We start from the raw sequence: 22,708 nt of genomic DNA, 5'->3' as shown, positions 1-22,708 counted from the left end.
CTGAAAACTACTCGAGAGAGATACAGACTCGTGGCACCGAACGCACTGGGAACATGGAGCTTGTCCAGTAGAGCTGGAAATGCCCGCCCCCCGATTCTGCTCTGACCAAACGCGCCTCTAGCAGCGCGACACTGACGGAGCTCCGCACTGACCGCTGCCTCGCAAACTGAAGACTGAAGACTGTACAAAAGAGAAAAGTTTTATGGGGGATTGCAGGATTTTACCGTATGTGGAGATAAATCTCATTCATCGCTTTTTGGGGCATGATAAACTTGTATTCATCAACCCACGAGGTGAGTGGTAGCTACTGTTTTTCTCAATTGTCACTTTAACGACAGATTATTTTTGTCTCAACATTTTGAACTGTGTGTGTGCGTCGATTTATTTAAAATCATACCATATCAAGTATGCTAAATTCGCGTTTTGTTAACTAATGTTAATTTAGTCAGCAAGCAGGCTACCCTGTGGCATATAGACAGACTAGTCGTGTGTTATTGCGTGCATGACGGAGGAAACCTAATCTGTGCTGCTGTAAAATTAGTATGCGGGCTCCACTGCATACTTACTGTTCATGGCCGTTATGAGCGGTGGATTTTTGCTCATTTTATTCTTTATGATATATTAATTGAATTAGATGTTGGAATGTAAGGTTTCCATACTAATTAATGAGCTTTATCAAAGATTTGGCTTTTTTAACTGATCAGGAAAACATGCACTTTCTTGCAAATCTACTTTTATATGTTAAAGTGTACCTTTAAAAAGTGAATAAACTAGGATGACATTTCTATGAAGCAATGAAATCCAAAGTTCACAAATGATTAGATCAATGGACTGTAGTGAAAACTGCTACAGCAACATTTTAGTTCAGCAGCATTGATCTGTCCTTGTCCTATATATTTAGTTCCTCTGTTTAACTGAAAATTAAAAGTTACTTTGCATTACAGGGTATTAGAGGCCCGTTAACTAGAAATCATTGTGCCACTGTGCTTTTTTAGATTAGGGAGTTGTTCAGTAGATAGCAATTAGATTGCTAATCAAAGATTTAAAAAAAAGCGTAAATAAGATAATAAAGGGAGTAAAGACAAGAGTAAAGCAGTGTATATTTTCACACAAAACCACTGAGATTGTGTTTGCATTGGTGGTATTTTCCATAAAGGACTCACTCTGCCAGACGGTCATGCTGAGTGCTTTGAGTAAAAATAGGATATGTTCAGATGATGAAATGAGTATATTTGTAATCATGATTTACGCCTTGGCAGCCCTTTTTCTTCTTTAGACCGCATGAGATGAGAGAAAAAAAGTGGAGGTCATTAGGTGAAAAGGAAAAATGAGGCCTTATCTTTAATGTTTGTTCACCTAGTTAGTTAAGTTATACAGTAGTGTAGCTATAGCTGATCAAGACTGAATGGGAATGAGAGCAGTATTTTAAGAAACACCTTTGGAACCGTTTTTCAGTTTAAAAGAACAAATGTTCAGTCAGTGTGACTGATGTTCAAATCACTTATTTTAATGTCATCATATGAATCTGCAGTGCACGGCTGCAAAGACCAAGTGCTATTAAGATCAGACAGATCAACTTTTCTGCCCACATGAAGGAAAGCCGACAGTCCCGCAGAGGGAAAGAAGAGAAAAACCCTAAACATGTTTCCAATCTGAGATGTGGGTACTGTATGTCTGTAATAGACAGAGATGTTTCCCCCAGGAATGCATTCACACATATGGGATCTATTAGACTGCAGTTTACGAGTACTGCGCATCTCCTCTCAAACAATGCACAGACATAATTGCATTGTTTGCATCCACTAAAAACAGCTGCAAAAATTGTGAGACGGTGTGTTTTGGTTTATTGCTGTTTGTCATGTCAAGAGGCAGCAGCAGCCCTGCTAAATGTCAGTGTATTAGTTGGTTATGTTATTAGGTGTATGTTTAGCACATTACATACACGACATATGCCACCAACCATTCACATTTCTCAGAAGATGTTGGAAAAAATAGTTATGTTTCAGGACAATGTTCCCAAAATAGATTTTGGACCATAGATCTCGGTATGGACACATGTGATTCTATGTTTGACCAATGCTTACTAAATATACTAAATATGAATACTTTCAAAACATATTAACATTATTTTATATTTAAAACATTGTTATGTAATAATATACACCACCAGTCAAAAGTTTGGAATAATTAGTTGTTGTTTTTGAAGGTGTTCTTTTATGCTTACCAAAGCTGAATTTAATTGATTTAAAATACTGTAAAAATGGTAATATAGTAATAAAATAACAATATGCTGCAATATTACTGTTTTTACAGCCTTGGTGAGCATTAGAAATTTCTTTCAATAACATTAAAAAAAAAATCATAATTATTCCAATTATTCCAAAATATTAATATTGTATATTACATAAAACACAGACAAATAATAACATAAAAATGAAAAATAATAGTAAATAGAAGATTCTATACATTATTTCTAGGTCACTAAAAACTGTGTCATGTGAACTTCTCTGCACAAAATATCAGAAATACTATGCAAAAGGGGGACAAACCTGAAATTCATATCTTTTTTTTTTTTACTTCAAATTTTAGCTCAAATTGTTATGCTGATTATATCATTTGTATTGCAAATATGTATTAAATTAGAAACATATTTTCACTAGTGGTCTTTTGGGCGGCTTTGATCGTGATCTGTGTTACACATCCACCTGTTTCACTCTCTCATACAGGACCTTTGCTGATTTTACAAGAACCCCTTCAAACTGGGACGCCTGAATGGAATAAGCCAGCTGAGGGGGATTCGGGGTGAAGGAAGAGAAGAGGGATTAGGGGCTTATCCTGGACATGACCAATCCTTAAGGAGCCTCCGTCAAGCTGTACTATTGCCCAGATTATTACATTTAATTTATTACCTTTTAAAGACCCTTTATCTCCCCCGGGGGATTCCTGGTGAGTGGGCCGCTGGATTTGAGTATCTTTAAAAACAAAGGATCAGGAGCAGAGGCCGGTGGGAGTGGAGGAGCATGAGAAGATACATGCAGGGATAAAGCAACAAGCCTCCCTGCAGCTTTACACTTCAGCAGGGTGCAGGTCAAGGGTCACTGAATGAACTTGGATTGGGAAAGCATGCGATCACGTTGATTACACAAATCTGATTAAGGTATGTGGCTTCTGTACATTTTCAGCAGTATAATATTAAATATTTTAGTGTTTTTTCCTAGGTCCAAACAGCAGAATGTATATGATTTACGACCTGACAGTAATCAGGTAAAAGGTTTGGTTAAATAAATTGTGCTTAACACACATGGTAAGTCTTTACTGGTAATTTAGCGTGAAATGTGCAACAAGTGTGTTGTGGCAAAGTGTATTATGGTTTGAAGGAATGAGACATGAGACTTCACTCCTTTTAAATTGATTCTCATGACTTTAACTACAGTCAAGCATAAATTAAAAGTCTGAGCCGACCCAAGATCAAATAAACTACTAATAAAGTCAGGCAAAGTGTTGCTATGCTAATTTTTATTTGCTTAACTGTTTGTTACTAATAGTTTACCAAATATTTGTATCTATTTGAATGTTTTTGATATGGAAAAAAATGATTAAGAAAACTAATAATAATATTTTATTAAAAAAAGGGCTACTTTTTCAAACTTACTGTTATTGTAAAATGTAACCTCAGCACTTCTTTGCATTTATAGTCTGCAGTGGAAAAATTCTCTGGTAAACGCACATACTTTGGTAACAGGATACCCTTAAAGTGAACGACCGAAATACTGTACAGTGCAAGTGAATGACTGAGGAGTCAAAGCTGAATTTAGGCATTTAAAGGGAACTATACTCAATAAATCAATACAAGGCTCATTAAAAATTTATTAATGCCATTTTAAAAATATATATACATTTTTACAGCAAAAGTCGATCATTAGTGTAGCATGTCTGTGCCTATGTCTCATACTATATTGCATCACTTTCTTTTTAGCAACTGAATTGTTTACAGATATTTTGTTAATATTTGCATCTTCCAGAGCATGTAGCAGCAGACTCTCTGGACCTTGCTAAAGAAGGAGCACATGGTTTCAGTCCTAAACCACAAAGATATCTGTAGCCCGAGCTGAATTTATTTCTGAACTGATCTTTTTTTCAGAAGCACAAACCCAGAACAACTGTGAAGCCCAGAATCTTTGACCACATACGCAGCAGAGGTTTTCAGGAATTGGAGTCATGCATATTTTCAGCTCACATTTATCTTCGCAGAATCTTTCTGGATATGAACAAAGACCGATGGCCAAAATGGGACATAGCTGAATGCGTCTGCCTTTTGAAAAACTGTGCAAAAGAAACTTTCCACTCAACTGCGGTTGTTATTATGCTGAGATATTTTAAAGCTTGAAGGGATACGTGTATAGTTTGCTTTCTTACGGTGTTCTCACCAATTTTTGTGGATATTTTCTTTCTGACTGTGGAAATTTACAGTTTGTACCCGGAGAAGCCATGAACTTGGGCAAGCTCGCTGGCCTGAAGGGCCTGGTTTCCCACTCCTCAGGAAAGCGTCGATTTAAAGGTGACCTCACCCCGGACATGATCAGCCCCCCATTGGGCGATTTCCGCCACACCATGCATGTGGGCCGTGGAGGGGACGTGTTTGGGGACACCTCATTCCTCAGCAACCATGGTGGAGCAGGAAATAACGCAGATGGAGACGCCTCCTCCACTTCAGAGAAGAATGAGGGATTCTTCTCCCGCACGCTTCGCCATGTCCGCAGGACCCCCGACAGGCCCCGCGGCGGCTCCAAGGACCTTTCGCCTCCACCTCCACCCATTTCTCCAATCATTAAGAATGCCGTTTCCCTCCCCCGGCTGGACGTGGACTCACCCAACGGCTGTCCTGTGAAAGTGCTTTTCCCTAGTCCACCCAAAACACCAGAGAACTCCACATACTTGTATGGTGAGTCCGGTAGTGTTCACTTTTGTCAGATTCAGATTCAAATGTAGACATTATGGGCGTTCTGTGTGTGTACAGAAGTCACTCCAGAAGGCAGGGCTGATGGAAGATACTACAGTCACTACAGTGTGAGATATCTATGCTTCGAAAGGTCACGAAAATGAATGAAATCCTTATAAAGCTTGGGAAAATCATGAATGTTTCCATGATGAACATCATTTTTTTTTTTTAAACGAAAAAAGTTCTTAGACGAAAGAACAGCATCTGAAAGGATACTTGCTTCCTGCATTAACTAATTAATTCAGTTCAGATCTGTACACACTAATGTAAATAAAGTTGTGAATGTGCAGTTTTTGTAAGCAAATTCTTTTGTAGAAAGCGGTAAAAGAAAATATAAAACAAACTATTACTAACTAAAATGTGTGTGCACCGAAATTATTCAGCAAGGACACATTAAATTGATCAAACGTGACTATCGGCGCTGATTGGGACAGGCGTCCTGAGTTTGAGTCCCGGCTCATGGGCCTTTCCTGATCCCGCTCCCTCTGTCTGTCCCACTTTTGACTGTCCTATCAAAACAAAAGCAAAAAAAGTTACTGTTAAAGACATTTATGATGTTACAATAGATTCACCAAAATAGGTTGAAAAAAGTATTAATGGCAGTTTCCACAAAAAATAACCATGAGAAATAAATCAGTATACCAGTATAAATATTAATTGATAAGTGTTTTAATACAATTTCACTTGAGGACCAAATTAGCATATTAGAATGATTTCACAATCATGTGACACTGAAGACTGAAGTAATTGCTGCTGAAAATTCAGCTTTGACGTCACAAAATAAAGAATATTTTAAAATAGAAATTTGTTATTTATAAATTGTTATATTATTTCATAATTTTACTGTTTGATTGTATTATTGGTCAAGCTTGTTGAGCATAAGAGACTTCTTTCAAAAACATTTTTTTTAACAGTAGTGTAAGTAGCAACCGTGTCTCATGCATGTTTTGTCTAAATAAAATATGTTTGTATGCTAGTTTTCTGTCCTTCAGGGAATCTTGAGGAAGATCAAACAGAAATTGTTTGATAAGCCATCTAAACACCTGTGGCAATCCCAGACTCCTTAGACCCAGACATTACAGTTCAGCGATCAGCGTCTGCCTCACCCATTCAAATACCTCAAACATGCCTCACTGGCTGCTCTACAGGAGAGCCGGTTCAAAAACCCCCTGCATACTCAAAAAACACCAAACACAAACAGTCTGATTAGTTGAATTATCAATATATGGAAAGTTTTAGTAAGCAAGCTTAAGTGAATGACTCAGTGAAGGCTGAAGGGTATAATGTTGTTCTGACCGGGAGCTATGAATGAGATGTTTCAGTGCTGAGCGCACATCCCGTCTTAGAGCCCTGTTTTCAATCATGTGAAGAGTTTCTTTATCCACAATTTTCCTGTAATTTGTAATCACTGCCCTTTCTGTGCCAAGTGTGCACTGTTACAGAGCTCTGTGTGGTCAGAATCACAAATCTTAAAAGGACAGTTCACCTAAAATGACAAATCTGTCATCATTTACTCACATTCTTTGCATTGTTCTAAACCTGTATGACTTTCTTTCTTCGGTGTAACACAAAAGAAGATATTGTGAAGATAGTTCCGGCTGTTTTCGTCCATATAATGAAAGTTAGTGGGATCCATAATTGGACCCCATTGACTTTCATTATATGGACAAAACACTAAGACATGAAGGTGAGTAAATAATGACAAAATTTTATTTTTTGGGTGAACTATCCCTTTAAGGGCATCCAACCATATGGCAGAAATTCCTTGCTGCTTATGCTGCAGTCCAGGAAGTGCTAAATGCAATGTACTGGTTCTCACTGCCCTCTGTTGGTCAAACTCACAAGCAATAACAATTTCATTCTTCTTTCTTTGTTTTGCAGGTTTGGAGTCTGGCTTTGTAACCTTGCCGAGATTGTCCCGCACTGAGCGTCCAGCCCAGGGCAGTTCTCCCTCTGCCTGCCCGCCTGAAATCCACAGAGGCTCGCTCACGGACACGGGTATCCCGTCCTTCCCATGTTCATACTCCATCAGTCCTTCTGACTCCATGAACTCCTTCACTCTTGATCTGGGCCCTTCCCTCATGTCTGAAGTCTTTGCCATGATTGACAGCCCTGTGTGTGAAAAGGCCGATCCCATCAGTGAAAAAACACAGTCCACAGATGATAACTCTGAGGTGGACTCGGACGCAACCACGTCCTTGGTGGACTCTCTCCTGAGAGAAGACGATGACGGTAGGACACGGTTGTATGGAGGAGAGTGGAAGCATTCGGACTTGGTAAATGGTGAGTCACCCAAAAAATCCATGCTGGGGGATCGGATGCGCTCCTTCTCCATTGAGGATCACGGCATGGAGCCAGAGAGCTTCCAGAGGGCTGCTGATGTGCTGGCACGTCATTATGGGAGTGGAGGACTCAGGAATACAAACACCAACAACTCTCATAGGAGAGGACCATACAGCTATCCTGATGAAGAAGAAGAAATCAAAGTCTAACACTATGAGATGCCTAAAGTCCAAATCGTACAGCACCTTTAAATGGATAGTTCAGCCAAAAACGAATATTCATTCATAATTTCCTCAGATTCTTTCCTTTGTGCTATAATGAAAGGAGTTCTTTTTTCGTTATAATGTAATTGAATGAGGGCTGGGCCTATCAAGCTCCATAATCATAAAAAAAGCACCATGAAAGTATCATAAATGTAGTCCATAATTTTCTGAAACCATTTTAGTGTACAGTGAGGAACAGACCAAAATTCCCAAAAGATATTGTTGACTTATGATATGCTGTTCCTCTGGGCTGTGAACTGAATCACTGAGTCACTCGAGCACCAAATCAGTTCTGCTTCAAATTTTGAACGAATCATCCAGAATGGTTTTCTGTACTGGGTAAGCATTGAAAATATAAAGACAGTTTTTTTTCAGGAATATGACATTGCTACTTCTCCCATGAACATGCCACAGACAACTAGGACAGATAACAAAAATAATTCATAATTTAAAGGGATATTCCACCCAAAAATGAAAATTCTGTCATCATTCATTCACCCTCACATCAATCTAAAAACTGACTTTCTTTCTTCTGTAGAACACAAGATATTTTGAAGAATGTTTCAATTGTTTTTGTCACATTTTGTCAAGTACAACATACAATGAAAGTCAGTGGAGTTCAGTGTTGTTTGGTTTCCAGCGTTCCTCAAAATACCTTCGTTCTGCAGAAGACGGTTTAGAATGACATGAGTGTGACTAAATGATATCAAGATTTTTCTTAATGGGTGGAGTGTCCCTTGAATAACAATTAAATAATAAATTATAAATGTAACAATAATGAAATCTGGTCTGTTCCTCACAGAAAGCTATTGTATGTCTCCAGAAGACTACCCACAACCCACAAGTCAACGGGATTACTTTTCTTAAACTTTTGGTGCTTTTTTTGTCATTTTGGAGTTTGTAGCCCAGGTTCTCATTCAGATTTTATGAAAAAGAGCACCAACGATAAATGCCTAAAATTTTAGTTCCACAAAAGAGGGTCATACAAGTTCATAATGACATGAGAGTGATCAATGATTATTTTTGGATGAACTATTCCTTTAAAAATATTTCTAAATTTTGCATTGGGGAAAATGAAAGCTAATGAACTATTATTTACCCCTACATTCATGGTGTTTTAAAGAAAGTATTACAAAGAAAAAGAACAGAACAAAAAAAAGTGGATCTACATTTTGCAAATATTGGACAAGAACATAATCTAGTATTGGCATCTTGAATTTTCTCCTATGTTTGATCCTACCGTCTCATCCCTAAAACATTAGCTTTGATCCAGGGAAATAAAACCTGCCACAGTTGCTCTGTAATGCACAATAAACACAGATAGCACAATGGTAACAATATGCTATTAAAATATGCAATATTTTAGTTTACAATATTTAGATTTCAAGTAAACCTCTGTTGTATGCAATGTACAGTGATACCATGTAGAATACAGACATATACCTGCTAGCTATCTTGTATCTACTACACTAAACACTTTACATTTTGCATTCATGTAGTTTTAATAGCTCATATTCCCATTGTGAACATTGTGTTGCAGCTTAATTATTTCGTGAGAAACCAGCGAACAAGACGAAGACCTACTGGTCTCTGTGATGCACAAAACTGTGATGTGCTTTATGTTTTCAAATGAGTACAAACAACTCCGAAGAAAAAACAACCATACTGTCATTTTTCTTTCCTTTATTACACGATAAATATCTTAAGATCAACACAGTATACAGTAATATTATATGATGTCCACCAGCTTTTATCAATGTTTTATGAAATTATGATGAAATATTAATATGAATTTAGTTTGAATTTAAGTTTTGTTTGTTATGACAGAGGGGTTGACATCTCTTTTACCTTAATCACAATATAATATGTACATACTGTACGTATGTGCGGCTTTGCACAAGAAATTTACCTATGTATGTTACCTATCAATGACGGCAATAAAGTTTTCATTAAAAGAAGCTATGAACAACATCAGCCGTAAAATGCTTTAACAAGTGTGAGCATGATTTTATTGTTATGGTGTTTCAAATGTCATGCTTCAGAATAAGCTTATATATAAATAGCTAATGTGAAGCGTGTCAGTACGCACTAAACTAAAACCAAAGGAAGTCAGATTATACTATGTTGTATTTGTGTTTGACAGTTCTTAAACCCGTATCTCTAGAGCAGACATACACTTTTGTTCAAAGGTTTGGGATTTTTTTTTTTTTTTTTTAGAAATTAATACTTTTATTCAGGATGCATTAAACTGATCAAAAATGACAGTAAAGATATTTATAAATGTAAAACAAATGCTGTTCTTTTGAACTTTAATTAATCAAAGAAACAAATGTATCACTGCTTATTATCCACAAAAATAGTATCCACAACTGTTTTCAAAACTGATAATAAAAAAATGTTTCTTGAGCACCAAATCAGAAAATTAAAAGTAATGGCTGCTGAGAAGTCATCACAGGAATAAATTACATTTTGAAATATATTAAAATAGAAAAGTTATTTTAAATTGTAATACTGTTTATTATATTACTGTTTTTACTGTATTTTGTTCAAATAAAAACATTGATGAGCATAAGAGACTTCTTTCAAAAACATTTTTAAAAAATCTTACAGACCTCAAACTTTTGAACACTAGTGTATTAAAAGCTTAAAGTGCAGTTAAAAGCTTAAAGTGCCCCTATTATGGTTAATGAAAGGTTAATATTTTGGTTTTGGGAGTCCCCAACAACAGGTTGACCAATATGCTAATGTTTCATGTTGACGTCAACATGAAACGGCTTGGGATTCGTTTTAAAAATGACTCTTTTCAATGATTCGGAGTCGACTTTTCTTTTGCGAGACAGTAACTTTACACACGGTGCACTTTCAGATTTAAAACTTTGCAGGATGTTTTCATTCACTTAGAGCTGTGTTACACACTGCATGAAAGGTAATTTTCAAAAATCCATAATAGGGGTGCTTTAACCAAAAGATACTGCACTTGAGAAAGTAGTATAAACTGTTAGATGTCATAACAAACCAGTGCTTTTTCCCAGTCGACTTTCCTTTCCATGACTCACTGAGCTGGAGAGGAGAGCTGCTTGTTCAGTGCTTGGGGTGGTTGTGGAGGAGGAACTTTAGGTCTTCTGCCTTGGGGTTTCTTTTGTGGTCCTCCTTCAGGCAACGTGGGCAATGGAGCATGAGTGGTTTCGAGCTTGGGTGAAGGTGGTGGTTTTATTTCAGAGCCTCTTGGCAGAGGAACAGGGAACACTCTCGTCTGCCCTGCTGGGAAAGGGCCTGCCTGGCTCACAGGAGGGCCTTTGGCAAGGTTTGGTGCCTTGTGCTGGATGAAAGACCTCCTTGCTGCAGAAAACAATTGGAAATGTAGTTTCTACCACAGTAAGACAGCACAAAAAGCATCTATGATCGCCAACATACGTTTATATGGAGCACTGATCTTCAGCGTGGGCTCCTGGGACTGGGAGGGCAGGTCCTGAATTGGCTCTGATTGGCTGGAGCTCTGCGTCTTAGCCTGCAATTGGCTGTGGGCTTGTACCGGAGTGTAACGAGGAAGTGCTGAAGGCATGTGATTCTGTGCAGGCAGTTGAGCAGTTGGATTAGAATCGATGTTGTCCCACACAACAGCATCACGGTTCACCTGAAATTTCACAACTGTCACCCCAAGGTCCTCAGATGATGCTGAGCTGAAATAAGAAGCACAAGAAGCCAAAACAAAATAAGACTTTTGTAAGTTTAACCAAAGTCCCTTTCTATAGTCTTTGGTTTAACTTAATTAGTCTCATTTAGTAGAAAGTCTCAACCTTAAAAACTACAAAGGTGGTTGACTACCTGTCAGTTTTTGATAGGGATGGTCGACCAGATGAGAAAGGGGGAGAGGGTAAGATGCTGTCAGAAAGAAGTCTCTGGGATATTTTCGGGATCGGGCTTTCAGGCAGTTCTGGGACCTCAAAATCAGCCTCTAAAAAGAAATGAAGGAAGTTTGTGTTAAAATATTTTTATTTGGGATTTCACAAAATAAAATTCTTTGCACTTCAGTTTTTAATGATTTTTTAATACCTAATACTTGATAAATATTTAAGCATATATTTAAGCTTATTACATAGAATAAAGCAAAGTTTCCATTAAAGGGGGTTCATGAGTTGATGAAAAACTAAAAATGAATCATATCCAATGAAAATGAAAATAAAGGAATGGGGTAGCACAATAATCACAATATAGTGACTATCAAAATAAATTAAAGATTTAGTTGAACACCATCTGTGCATGTGTTGCGAGTTTAACATGCATTTGGGAATGCTAATGTGCGCTATGTTCACCTTTTTTACCCATTTGTATAATCTCCAAAATTTTTGTATTCTGCCAAAATGAAAGCTTGAGGATTTGAAATGTTTAAAGCTTGAGGGTTCAGACATTTGAAATTTAAGACATTTATATTAATATAGTAACTTGAAGTGTAAAATAAAATTATTAGAATTACTAGCAAATGTTAATTTGTATTTTACAGTACAATTGAAAGTTATAACAGTAATATATTTTTATCTTCATATTTGTGATTAGAGTAAACGCATAATATTAATTAATAAAAAATTTTATTAACAGCAGTGTGAATGTAATGTGGACTGAGACTCTATCACAACTAAAGAGAGATTTGTGTCTACTTTAAAGACCAGTTCAAAATAAAATACTAAAAAGTTTAAATTTTATCTGTTTGCATGCCATGTAACCAGACATCAGACAATTGTAAACATGCAAACTTGTCGTTAAATTATATTAACTTAAAATATCAGGGGGTACTTCAAGTAAGTATTTTATGCCTAAGAGGTTTGGCTGACAAAAAAAAAAACGTTTGAGAACCCCTGCATTAAAGGATGAACATAAATGAAATTCTCTATGTAATAAGGTCATTTATTGCTGTTTTTACCTCATTAAAAACAACAGTGAACCATTACTTATGTAATGTTCCTGTACCTTCAGGGAAGAGGCTCTTGCAATACTGTATAAGTGGCTCTATGACAGTCACAACTTGCACCGAAGAGGCAGATGCCATGTCCAGCAATGACGTCTCTCTGAAAAAAAAAAAGGCAGAGTGAAATTCTTGGAGATTACATTTTAAATGCATAATTTAGTCTAGATTTGTGGTTGTGTGTGCTATACTGACCCCTCGCAGCGAGGCCACAGTAGATTAGGCCCAAGCACTATGGCAATGTTACTGGGTGTCATCTTGTTCACCGCTTGCTGCTCTGACAAGTGTGACAGGAACTGAACAAGGTATCTGATGGAGACAGAGAAGTCAAAAATGAGCATTAATAGCTTGAGGTGGATATAAAACATTCAGAGTTGAAACTCTAACATACCTGAGGTTGTTATAGTTTTCTGTGGGAAGTTTTTGCAACACTGTCCGCAACTGCTTTAATTTTTCATCTGCTTCTTTTTCTCTAAAAAAAAAAAAAAAAAAAAAGAGTAATAATTAAAGACAATTTAAATGATTTCAAATGGTGCTTTAACACCATCCATACAGAAATAAACAAGCTGCATGTACAGACTTACGCTGCAGCTTTGAACCAGTCATTATATAGCTCAAATGTCAAGAGTGGTTCAGGCAACTCTCTCAAGTAACACTTAAGAGCCCCTGCAAAGACAGTACAAACAAAACAACATTGAATATTGGTATATCAATATAGCACACAGATGTTTAAGCTGCATTTAATCATTTTTAGACAGTCCCCATTTACTATTATTGTATAAAAAGTGCAGCTTGGACATTCTGCTGAAGTTTTTCTTTTGTTTTCCACAGAAGAAAATCATACAAGTTTGAAACGACATGAATAAATGATGACTTAAATGTTCCTGTAATAGACATTGAGGTCCTAGCAACACATCTGGTGTTTTTTATACACTGCAGTTTGTCACTTCAACCACATATCGCAACCACATTCAGAGTAACACAAAGCTCTTTTCCCATTATTGTCAGTTAAGGCATCAGCTAATACTAAACTCATACAAACAAAGTTACCGTCACATAAAACACACAAAAAAGTTACTGTGGCTCACCTGCCACAGCATGTGGGTCATAGCTGAACTCATTATGGTCAACAGTCCCTGAATCCAGACAGTTTTTCAGTTTTTTTACAACAGATGCAGCAGCTGCCAGCCTGAACAAACCCTATATGACAGTTGTAAAGGTAGATAGTGAAAGATTGTTAAGATGAGAGTGGAGAACTGAAACACTATACTGATGATCCTAGGCATGCAGTTATGTGGGTGTGCAATTATCTGTGTGTAAGTGCAGATGTGGCTTTTAAATATGCATGTTTGAGTATTTACCTCTTCCCTGAGTCCTGTACGTATCAGCATGCTGACACACTCCTCAATAGGGACAGCAATATTTCTTCCACAGCTCTCAAGGTGAGACAGCAGAGGCTCTCCAAAAACCTTTTTTTCTGATGAACTCAATTGGGGCTCTTCAGACAAAATACAGACAAATATACATTTCAAAGACGTGCTAATGCTGCTGTCTGCACTGTAAAAAAAAAAAAAAAGTTGAGCGAACTTAAAAAAACATTTTTTACCAGCTTCAGCAGATTTTTGAGTTTGCTCAACTTGTTTTTGTGGGAGATTCTCAAATTTTTGTTGTATAAACTTAAAACAACAAGTTGAGAAAACTCAAAAATCTGCTGAAGTTTGTTGCCTTAAAATTTTAAGTTGGCTCAACTTTTTTTTTTTTTTACAGTGTGCGTAATATGTGAATGTTTAGATGTGTTAATCACTGCTAATCACCCTTTTCCTCTGCTCACCTGTGTGGCTGTGACTCTCTTTGAGCTCGGTTATGTTTTTCTCCAGGAATTCATATGAGGCTTTGTGATGTTCAGCTTGTAGCTCTAGAAGCTGTCAGAAGGGCAAAAAAAACAAAAACAAGTTTAAACATCTTTTTTCCCCTTGACTGACTGAAAACATTCCAAGGAGTCATCCCAAGACAACTGAATGGCAATAGTAAGACATACAGATATTTATTTAGAAATAAATTACAAGAGTAAAAAAAAAAAAGTATACATATGTCTAATACAAATAACATAAAATGTCAGACAGTTATATACACTAAGTCTACTGAAAAGGAAAATTAAATAAAAGGGGCAAATATACAAATAAATAAATATTTACTTAAAAAATTACAGATAAGGTAAAGATAACTCAAGTTTTTTACTTACAGTATTGTACAGAGGTGGACAGTAACGAAGTAAATTTACTTGAGTATTGTACTTAAGTACACTTTTTGAGTTTCTGTACTTTACTTGAGTATTATTTTTTCTGGAAACTTGCGACTTTAACTTCACTACATTTGAAAGACAAATATCGTACTTTTTACTCAACTACATTTATATCAAGGTCCCCAAGTAGAAAGTCGTTATATTTAGCAGTTTTTACAGTGTGTGCATTTTCAGATTCACTGAACCCTTTTTTCTGCGAAAATCCGGCCTGCGATCTGCCAGGACCTTCCTGTGTTGCCAAGTGTTACAGTATTTCTAAGCCTGCAGTTTTCCGCCTAGCTTTGAATGGACATTTGGCTGATTTTTTTTTTTTTTGCGCAAATCTGGCAACCTAAAAGCTCTAAAAAGGCATGTGTTAACTCTTTAAAGCCCTTTGGAAAATTAACCACGTTTTTACTATAGTAACCATAACTATGGTATTTGCAGTAAAATCACAGTATCCACAAATTTACTATTATCTCACTATAGTAACCATATGATATTTGTAGTAAAACTTCAGTAACCACAAATTTACCATAGTTTCATTATATTAACTATAGTTTGATTTTTGTAGTTGAACTATGGCAATACAAATGGTAGGCTAATATATCTGTCAAAAATATATATGTATATATAGGCTATATATAAACTTAGGCCTACTGGTAAATTGCTGCTAAAAACTGGTCAGGGAAGTATATGAATCTGCACATTATTTTATTGTCAAAACACTGCACATAAATGCTTTTTTTTTTTTTTTTTTTTTTGTGCAAACAAATGATCAAAAAGTAGGTTAAATGAAAACTTTGGAATCTAAACTGGGAATCAATAAGAATTGAAATCAATAAGCAGAATCGAATGGATAAAATTCAAACAATGCCCAACCCTAGCCACATGTTGTGAAGTTCACTGATTTCTGAGCATTTTATGAACACTGATCAGTTGATGGCAAAATTCAAAAGACGGTTCTTTGGTGCTACCTGCACACCCATGGCCATACTGAGAGAGCATGTTCCAGTTTTCTGAAGAGACTAAAGGTTTGTTTTCTTTTCAATGTTTGCTTTGTTTGCCTAAAATGAACCATATCATAGACTTCAATATCTCTTTGAAAAAGAACTTTGTAACTTTTAAACAAGTATTAAAATGAGTTCAATGTAGTTAACACTCCTGGTGTTAAATAAAAAATAAAGATGATTATCTTCATTCAGTTGTTCCATTTCTATAGGTTTGGTAACATAAAAGCTCTTAATTCCAAAGTTAATACAAGCTAATCAGTTTATTCAGTAGGTTGCATTAGTGGCATAAGGTATTGTAAGTATACGACAATAAAACAATGCATTTACTTTTTACTTTTGATACTTAAGTACTTTTAAAAACATGTACTTCCGTACTTTTACTTAAGTAAAAATTTGTCTTTACAACTTTCACTTGTAGTGGAGTAGTATTTGACCAGTGGTATCTGTACTTTCACTCAAGTAAGGAAGTTGTGTACTTTGTCCGCCTCTGAGTAATGACTACTGACGATAAAATCTAATCACTGTAATTATGGACATTTTCATAATGTTAATGATGATAATGATCAATGACATCTTGTGTAATATGAGTTAAAAGGAACACAATTCTGACATGGTATTGGTGAAAAAGGGCATTACTGATGGGCCTGCGGGGCTGCAAACGGTTGAGAAACACTGAGTAAGGACATAGGTACTCACACGGATGAAGTAGCTGGCGTATTCATCCTCTTTAGTGGCAAAATGATAGAGGTCTGCAGAGTACTGATCCTGAGAAAAATAAAATGTCTTGTTTCATTGATTTCCTTGCTGTGCTCAGTATTCTTGAAAATACTGAGATCTCTTCTGATGAAACCACACATTTCAGCAACCCACAAATATGTTTACTGACTTTTTCCACAATACATAGTAGCTTGCTTTTTGACGGTATAAACAGCAGAGAAAGGAAATTAGATAATCAAGTGATCTCAATTAGATTTGAACAAGCTGTTAAGTTTCAGTTAGCTAAGTGTTATATAACTTGTAAAAGCACCCTAGGTTAGAACAATCTGAAGAGATCCTCTTTCATGGTTCTGTTTTGAGATCAGCTAGCAGTACTAGGTTATAGAATGAGAATGACAAAATATAGTTCAACCATGACTCTCAGAATAGTTTTAGCACGTTATATATCAATGCTAATGTTTTTGTTCAAGTATGGACTTGCTATTGCCAGTAGATACACAAACATGCTAGTATGAACATGTAAGAAATGCTGCATGAATAGGCATACATAAATCTCATATAGCAGATCTAGACAGGTGGAGCTGGGGGAGGTGGAGGTTCGAATGAACTCTTTAGAAGAACTCAGCAAACACTGAACCAGACTATTTAAATGCTGAACAAACAGGTTAATTAGGTGCAGAAACAGGTACCATGTAGTAAATGATGTGATTGTGCCATCTAGAGTTTTATGACTGAACTAGATATTAAATTGGCCACAATAGTATAATAAATATGTGACTAGTGAAGAAACCGACTTTATCAAACAACCTTTATAGACTCCAGTCTTTTCCATGCCTCCTCTACATCCTCTCGTAGTCCGTCTTGCTTGGCCTGTGGGCCTGTGCTGGCCTGAGATCTAAAAGTGAGACACAGATTGCATAAATGTTCATGACACAATCTTCATAAAAGAGGACCATGAAGGTGTGATTTACGTTGAAGGAGAAGGTGAAGCACATTTTGGTCATAATGTTGAAAAAAAAAAAAAGAAAATCACCTGACACGAGCATTATTCCAGTCTGTTGTAAGTTTAGCAAACTGTTTCTTGTTTTTCAAGATCTCTGGCAGGTCCTCCTGCATGGATAACATCGGTCATGAATGGGTCATGAATACTGCCTGTTTCAGATCATATAGTTTGGTACTAAGAAAAAAACTACCTCACTGAGCTTATTCAGAGGCACAAGAACTTCTTTTTCCAACTTCATCTCAAAGTCAGCCAGAGTCCGTGCCAGGAAATTTTGCATAAAGCAGCACATTTCCAGAACTTTTCTGCAGGAAAGTTCAGGTGTATAAAGGGTGTATTTCCAAGGCAACTCTGCTATATTGTTTATTCACATTTAAAACATTAAAATGTTCACCTTATGGAGGAATCGCCGTCAAAATCCTTAAAGCTCTCGGCCATACTGACAGACAGCATCATGAGGGGTAACTTTTTCTGTGAATGAGTAATGTGAGTGAGGAAATCAGGAAGTATTGCATTGCATGATTTTTGACAGTTCTGCTTTAGAACTATCTAATTTACGGAGCCCTGCACATGACATGCAAGAAAAAGTAAATAAATCATTTTATTAATTCGTTCCCTCGTTTTACTAAGTTAGATCGTGCGCACGCTTTAATAAATCGTTCCCTCATTTTAAGTAAATCGTGCGCTCGATATAATAATTAGTTGTAGACTACTTCCTGTCCGCGTACACATTCTCATAAACATGTCTCTGCTATATGTGTCATGTTACATTGTGGTTTTATTTTGAGTTGGGAATGAGTTATAGAGACATTCTCAAAAGCCTTGCAGCATTGCATGGAATCATTTTTCACAAAGAAGGCGGATACGAAACTCAGCCTACTTAAGGTGAATAAAGCACCAGCACCTGTTAGGAGGTAATGATTAAAACGTGTGCACGATTGACTTAAAACGAGGGAATGACTTATTAAAGCGTGCGCACAATCTAGTAAATCGAGGGAACGAATTAATAAAACGTGCCCGCGATTTATTTATTTTTTCTTGCATGTCATGTGTAGGGCTCCGTACTAATTACATTAGTTTACATGGATATCACAGCTAAAGGGCAATGTGAAATAATTGTGTAAATTCATGGCACAAGACAAGGAAGAAAAAAGGGCAAAACTGAGCAACCTGAGCAGATTTTCCACACTGAATCTTGTTTTACAAAGAAAAAAAAGAATAAATGTTCTTGAGGAAAAAGAAAATGAAGGCCTGTATTTAGCACTTATGAGCAGCTGCCACACATTCAAAGCATATCCACAACGTTTCTGTCCAGACAGATTCAGGGACTCTCCATCAGCAATTTGGGATTAGGTTTCATGAACAAAATGGTAGGCCAAGATAAACTATTGGAAGAAATCCCACCTCCATCCAGTGTGATGGTGGTCCATGTAGATGATCTTCACAGCCACAGCATTTCATCATATGACCACTTCATTTGTCTTTTTGAACTTTACTTTTTTTTTCATATACAGCAACTGCTTAATCTGCTTCAAAATCTCGTCCAACACACTTACAAACCACATGATTGAATAGGGGGTCAGTTTACCATCCGTCTCTCTGAGTCCAGTCCCTGCTGACTCTGTAGGCAGCCTACCAACTTCTTGTAGATGATCTGGGCAGCTTTCTTTGCTGGCTCCACACGCTGTTCAACCTTAAAGCAACCAGACGGAGCATTCATTTACAGGGCCCTTTATTCATATTCTGTTAGCACAGCTTGTGTGTATGTAGGCATCTCAAAAACTGTGCCATATGCAGATTTATTAGTTAAAGTGTAATAGTGGTGGAAATGCCTCACCAAAACAAGATCCTCTGAGAGAAGATCAGTTGCATCCTGTGACCTACAGTAAAGAAACAATAACCTTGAACATTGCACAATACAGATGGCAAGCTCTATGATGCCGCAACTATGCTGAGTAAATTGGTTTGATATGGTTCAGTGAATGATTCAATTACTCACTCGTGATGACCGTTTTGTTCCTCAAAAAATCAGTGATTTTGAACAAATGACTCACTCATAAAGTGCATGGCTGCATCTGAATATGCATACTTCTCTACTATTTAGTAGGTGAAAAACAGTATGTGAAAAGTGTAGAATGTCCAAATTCACAATATTCATAAATCAGTAGGCAAGAAGTACACAGACAACCAGCTGCTTTTAGTGAGTATTAGTGAATGGCAGTGATGCTGACATAGTGACATTGATAGGTTACATGATGATAATTGTGCTATATTGGGATTTCATTCCTACTACACACATTCATATACAGAGTTTATTTATTTACTTTTTTAATGGCCACAAAGTATTATGTGATTTTTGATGCAGCCAGTGTTTCTGAATGAATCGGAGTGTATAAACAAATCCACTGAACTAATGATTCAATGACTAACTTACAAAGAGAGACACTTTTAACCAGCTACTTCTAATCACAGACTGACAGTGATGCAAACAGTGAAAAATCCCAGTTTTGTTGGACTGTGTATCCATACTCTTGGGCTGGAACTGACTGTTGTATAAATATATTTGACTCAGAGTATTCATGTAATCAAATAAAGAATTTTAAATGAGGGTCAGTGGAAGTATCAGTAGCTCATTTTAAACTGGCTAGCTTGTATCAAAACAGTTAAAAAAAACTCTTCTGTGCATCCTCTATGCTTTCACTTTTCCTTATTTCCTCCTTGTTCTACCTTTTACTTTTCTGAATGATGGTGGAAACATTGTATTACTAGCACTTCTCGTGTTTATTGCATCTGCTCAGTGAATAAATGCAAATGTAAAATCTTAAATCATAAGAAATTCAATAGTTTTTTTCTAGTTTTTTCTACCCACAACAGCTAAAACTAAAATTAGAGAGCCAAGGCTGCTGTAGAAAACAGGCCGAAGTGGGTAGAGGGGAAGTGGACTGCAGCACAAACCATTTTAACTCTCTCGCTTTTAACCACAATCTGCATGTATAATATGAGTAGATACACAGTACACAATTTCTAGCCTGAAATATCATCACAGAGACAGATGAACTATGTCATTTCTTACATTTGCAACAGCATCCAAGTACACAAAAAACACGAGAAGCCATTTTTGTCCCTGAAGTGGTGACTGGGTTACACTGTGATTGCATCAGATATTCTTGTTATCTCTGTGTTTTTAAGTCTTTTTAGTATGTGAAAAGGATATGACGTTATTCATCTTTTTTTACAGCGTAGAAATCTTATACATTTAAATTGAATAAAATCCTATAAATTTACTGTCACCCTTGCTGAATAAAAGTATAAATAATAAAATGATCTTACTGACCCCCAACTTTTGAACACTAGTGTACATTCAGTATATCAATTTCAAAATACTTGGCATTTTATCGCTGGCTTTATTGTATTGCGATTTGTATAGGCTGTTCCATAGGACCAAAACAAGCACATGCAGTACGTGGCATACGTTTTCAGCTTCAAAGGTCACGCAAACAATTTTATCGGTGTGGTATTGTCTCTGCTTCGAGTCTGGGGTTAAGAAGTTTATTAATATCCTATTAACATCATATCAGTGCAGGCTGCAAGACTAGCATCTTGTTCTGTGCAAACTGCAAATGTGCACTCCACCCTCACAAACTTGACACCTTTTATCATGACCTCTTTCAAGACAATGACCTAATCACTGTCATGTTAGTTAGACTACATAATAATAAGCACATGGGAAATATGTGTCAAATTATATTTTAAACTAGGCACAGAAAGCGGAAATATCAATGAAATCTAAAATCTAATATTGGTACACATTGTTCACATGACATTTTATTTTCAGGCTTGAATAAAGCTTGACCTGAAATAAATTTACTGGTCATTGTAGAAAAGAAGTTCTAAAGTTATAGACATATCAATTAATGAACAATTGTACTGTAATCAGATTGATGTTTTCACCAAACAGACGATGAAACAAACCACCTTCTTCATTTCAGACTAACTTACACTACAAAAGGCTCATATTAGGAGAAATAAAACAGCTATCAATAATATTAACATTTTGTTTTGTTACAAAAGATAAGCAAGTCTACTGCATAAAACAGTCACTTGGTCACATGCAGTGTCATTCCAGTAACACTGTCACATAAAACACCACAAACATAATCTGAAAGCAACAAATGAAAGTACTTACTTCCCCCCATTTCCAAACTGTTTTAAGATGTTAAACTGCTTTAGCATGATTGTGAAGAATCTGTCGCCTTCAAATCCTGGTTTTGTACATGCGGGTCAAGAGTATATTAGTTTCATTTGATAAAGAATATTGCTCTCTGAAGTCAGTAAACCGGCATGTCATTCAGACTTGTGTCAGCAACAGTCTCAGCTTGACTGTTTCACATTTGTGCACACACCTCACCAACTCGGAGAAAGAGGAAGTTACCAAATGCATAAGAGGAAAGACATTTTCATATCATGCTGTGAAAGTCATGCAGTCCTCTCTGGCCACAGAGAACACTGAAGTAGATTTGCACAGCACAGAGCTTTCATTTGGACTTAGATTGAGTAAGAGGCATTATATAGCCTACTAGAAAGAGAATATGAATTAAAAATGGACATATTTACTTCTATATATATCTGTGTTAATTGTAAACTGGGTATAGTTGCTTCACCATAAATGTTCCTTTCATTACCTTACCTTTGGCAATCAAGCGTCTATCACATTACAACCATTAAAAATGCAGTTTGTATGTGCAAACAGCAGGATGCGAAAGGTGAAAGGTTTTTTTTTTTTTATACATATATAATTTATGGTGGAGTGTCATCACAAATTAACACCTTGGGAAACACTGTGGTTAAGACAATGAACTGAAACCAGTGGAATGTTCCCCAAGTAAACATGCTATGGGGGAAATAGAGCCTCCTACAGGGGGCCCGCTGCTACAGAAAAATACAATATCGTTTCTAATGCACGCATGTATAAATAAATAAATAAATAATTCATGGCATACTGGCTCACGCAAACTATGGTTAGTGACTAGATTAATCCGCATCGGGCGTTTTTTGATTCGCCAGAGTCAGAAACATTGTATAAAAAACGTATTTTCAAAATATTTAAATACCGCGGACCGATCTCTGATATTTACATGAAAAAAAACCATTGTTTAACTTTAGTATAGTAAACTATTGCTCAGTTATTATAC

General features: G+C 36.5%; 2 protein-coding genes across 4 annotated transcripts; one reads left to right on the top strand and one right to left on the bottom strand.

Moving 5' to 3' along the window:
- The first annotated feature begins 38 nt into the window (after window positions 1-38).
- cdc42ep1a (CDC42 effector protein (Rho GTPase binding) 1a) lies at window positions 39-10,144 on the top strand. Of its 2 annotated transcripts, none has more exons than XM_058794000.1 (4): window positions 39-293; window positions 2,727-3,157; window positions 4,142-4,942; window positions 6,881-10,144. In XM_058794000.1, the coding sequence occupies exons 3-4, from the start codon at window positions 4,489-4,491 to the stop codon at window positions 7,489-7,491; spliced, it is 1,065 nt and encodes a 354-aa protein (XP_058649983.1). In that variant the 5' UTR covers window positions 39-293; window positions 2,727-3,157; window positions 4,142-4,488; the 3' UTR covers window positions 7,492-10,144. The 2 variants fall into 2 exon arrangements, with proteins under 2 accessions (XP_058649983.1, XP_058649984.1); XM_058794001.1 differs by having other exon boundaries at window positions 4,023-4,942.
- Window positions 5,006-21,891, bottom strand: sh3bp1 (SH3-domain binding protein 1). Of its 2 annotated transcripts, XM_058793999.1 has the most exons (19): window positions 21,703-21,891; window positions 19,354-19,396; window positions 19,105-19,209; window positions 17,911-17,987; window positions 17,710-17,821; window positions 17,550-17,626; window positions 17,324-17,411; window positions 16,496-16,564; window positions 14,337-14,427; window positions 13,867-14,003; window positions 13,594-13,705; window positions 13,090-13,171; window positions 12,897-12,977; window positions 12,701-12,814; window positions 12,511-12,608; window positions 11,371-11,500; window positions 10,960-11,225; window positions 10,562-10,884; window positions 5,006-5,508 (listed from the first exon to the last, which is right to left on the bottom strand). In XM_058793999.1, exons 1-18 carry the CDS (start codon window positions 21,747-21,749, stop codon window positions 10,598-10,600), a joined length of 2,016 nt encoding a protein of 671 aa, XP_058649982.1. In that variant the 5' UTR covers window positions 21,750-21,891; the 3' UTR covers window positions 5,006-5,508; window positions 10,562-10,597. The 2 variants fall into 2 exon arrangements, with proteins under 2 accessions (XP_058649982.1, XP_058649981.1); XM_058793998.1 differs by lacking the exon at window positions 5,006-5,508 and having other exon boundaries at window positions 10,293-10,884.
- Window positions 21,892-22,708: the final 817 nt, after the last annotated feature.

Source organism: Onychostoma macrolepis, chromosome 12 (assembly GCF_012432095.1).
Source record: "Onychostoma macrolepis isolate SWU-2019 chromosome 12, ASM1243209v1, whole genome shotgun sequence".
Taxonomy (NCBI): Eukaryota; Metazoa; Chordata; class Actinopteri; order Cypriniformes; family Cyprinidae; genus Onychostoma; species Onychostoma macrolepis.
Note: the sequence above shows the minus strand (reverse complement) of the source record. Positions and strands in the feature narration are given on the sequence as shown.

What these genes read in the sequence shown, in the direction of transcription:
- sh3bp1 (XM_058793999.1), bottom strand. Translation starts at nt 21,749, where the DNA reads ATGCTAAAGCAGTTTAACATCTTAAAACAGTTTGGAAATGGGGGGAA. An exon ending in CTCTGAATAAGCTCAGTGAG is followed by an intron (nt 17,627 to 17,709) that starts GTAGTTTTTTTC and finishes TTATCCATGCAG; the next exon opens with GAGGACCTGCCAGAGATCTT. An exon ending in TCCCTATCAAAAACTGACAG is followed by an intron (nt 11,226 to 11,370) that starts GTAGTCAACCAC and finishes TTCTTATTTCAG; the next exon opens with CTCAGCATCATCTGAGGACC.
- cdc42ep1a (XM_058794000.1), top strand. Translation starts at nt 4,489, where the DNA reads ATGAACTTGGGCAAGCTCGCTGGCCTGAAGGGCCTGGTTTCCCACTCC. An exon ending in GAACTCCACATACTTGTATG is followed by an intron (nt 4,943 to 6,880) that starts GTGAGTCCGGTA and finishes TTTGTTTTGCAG; the next exon opens with GTTTGGAGTCTGGCTTTGTA.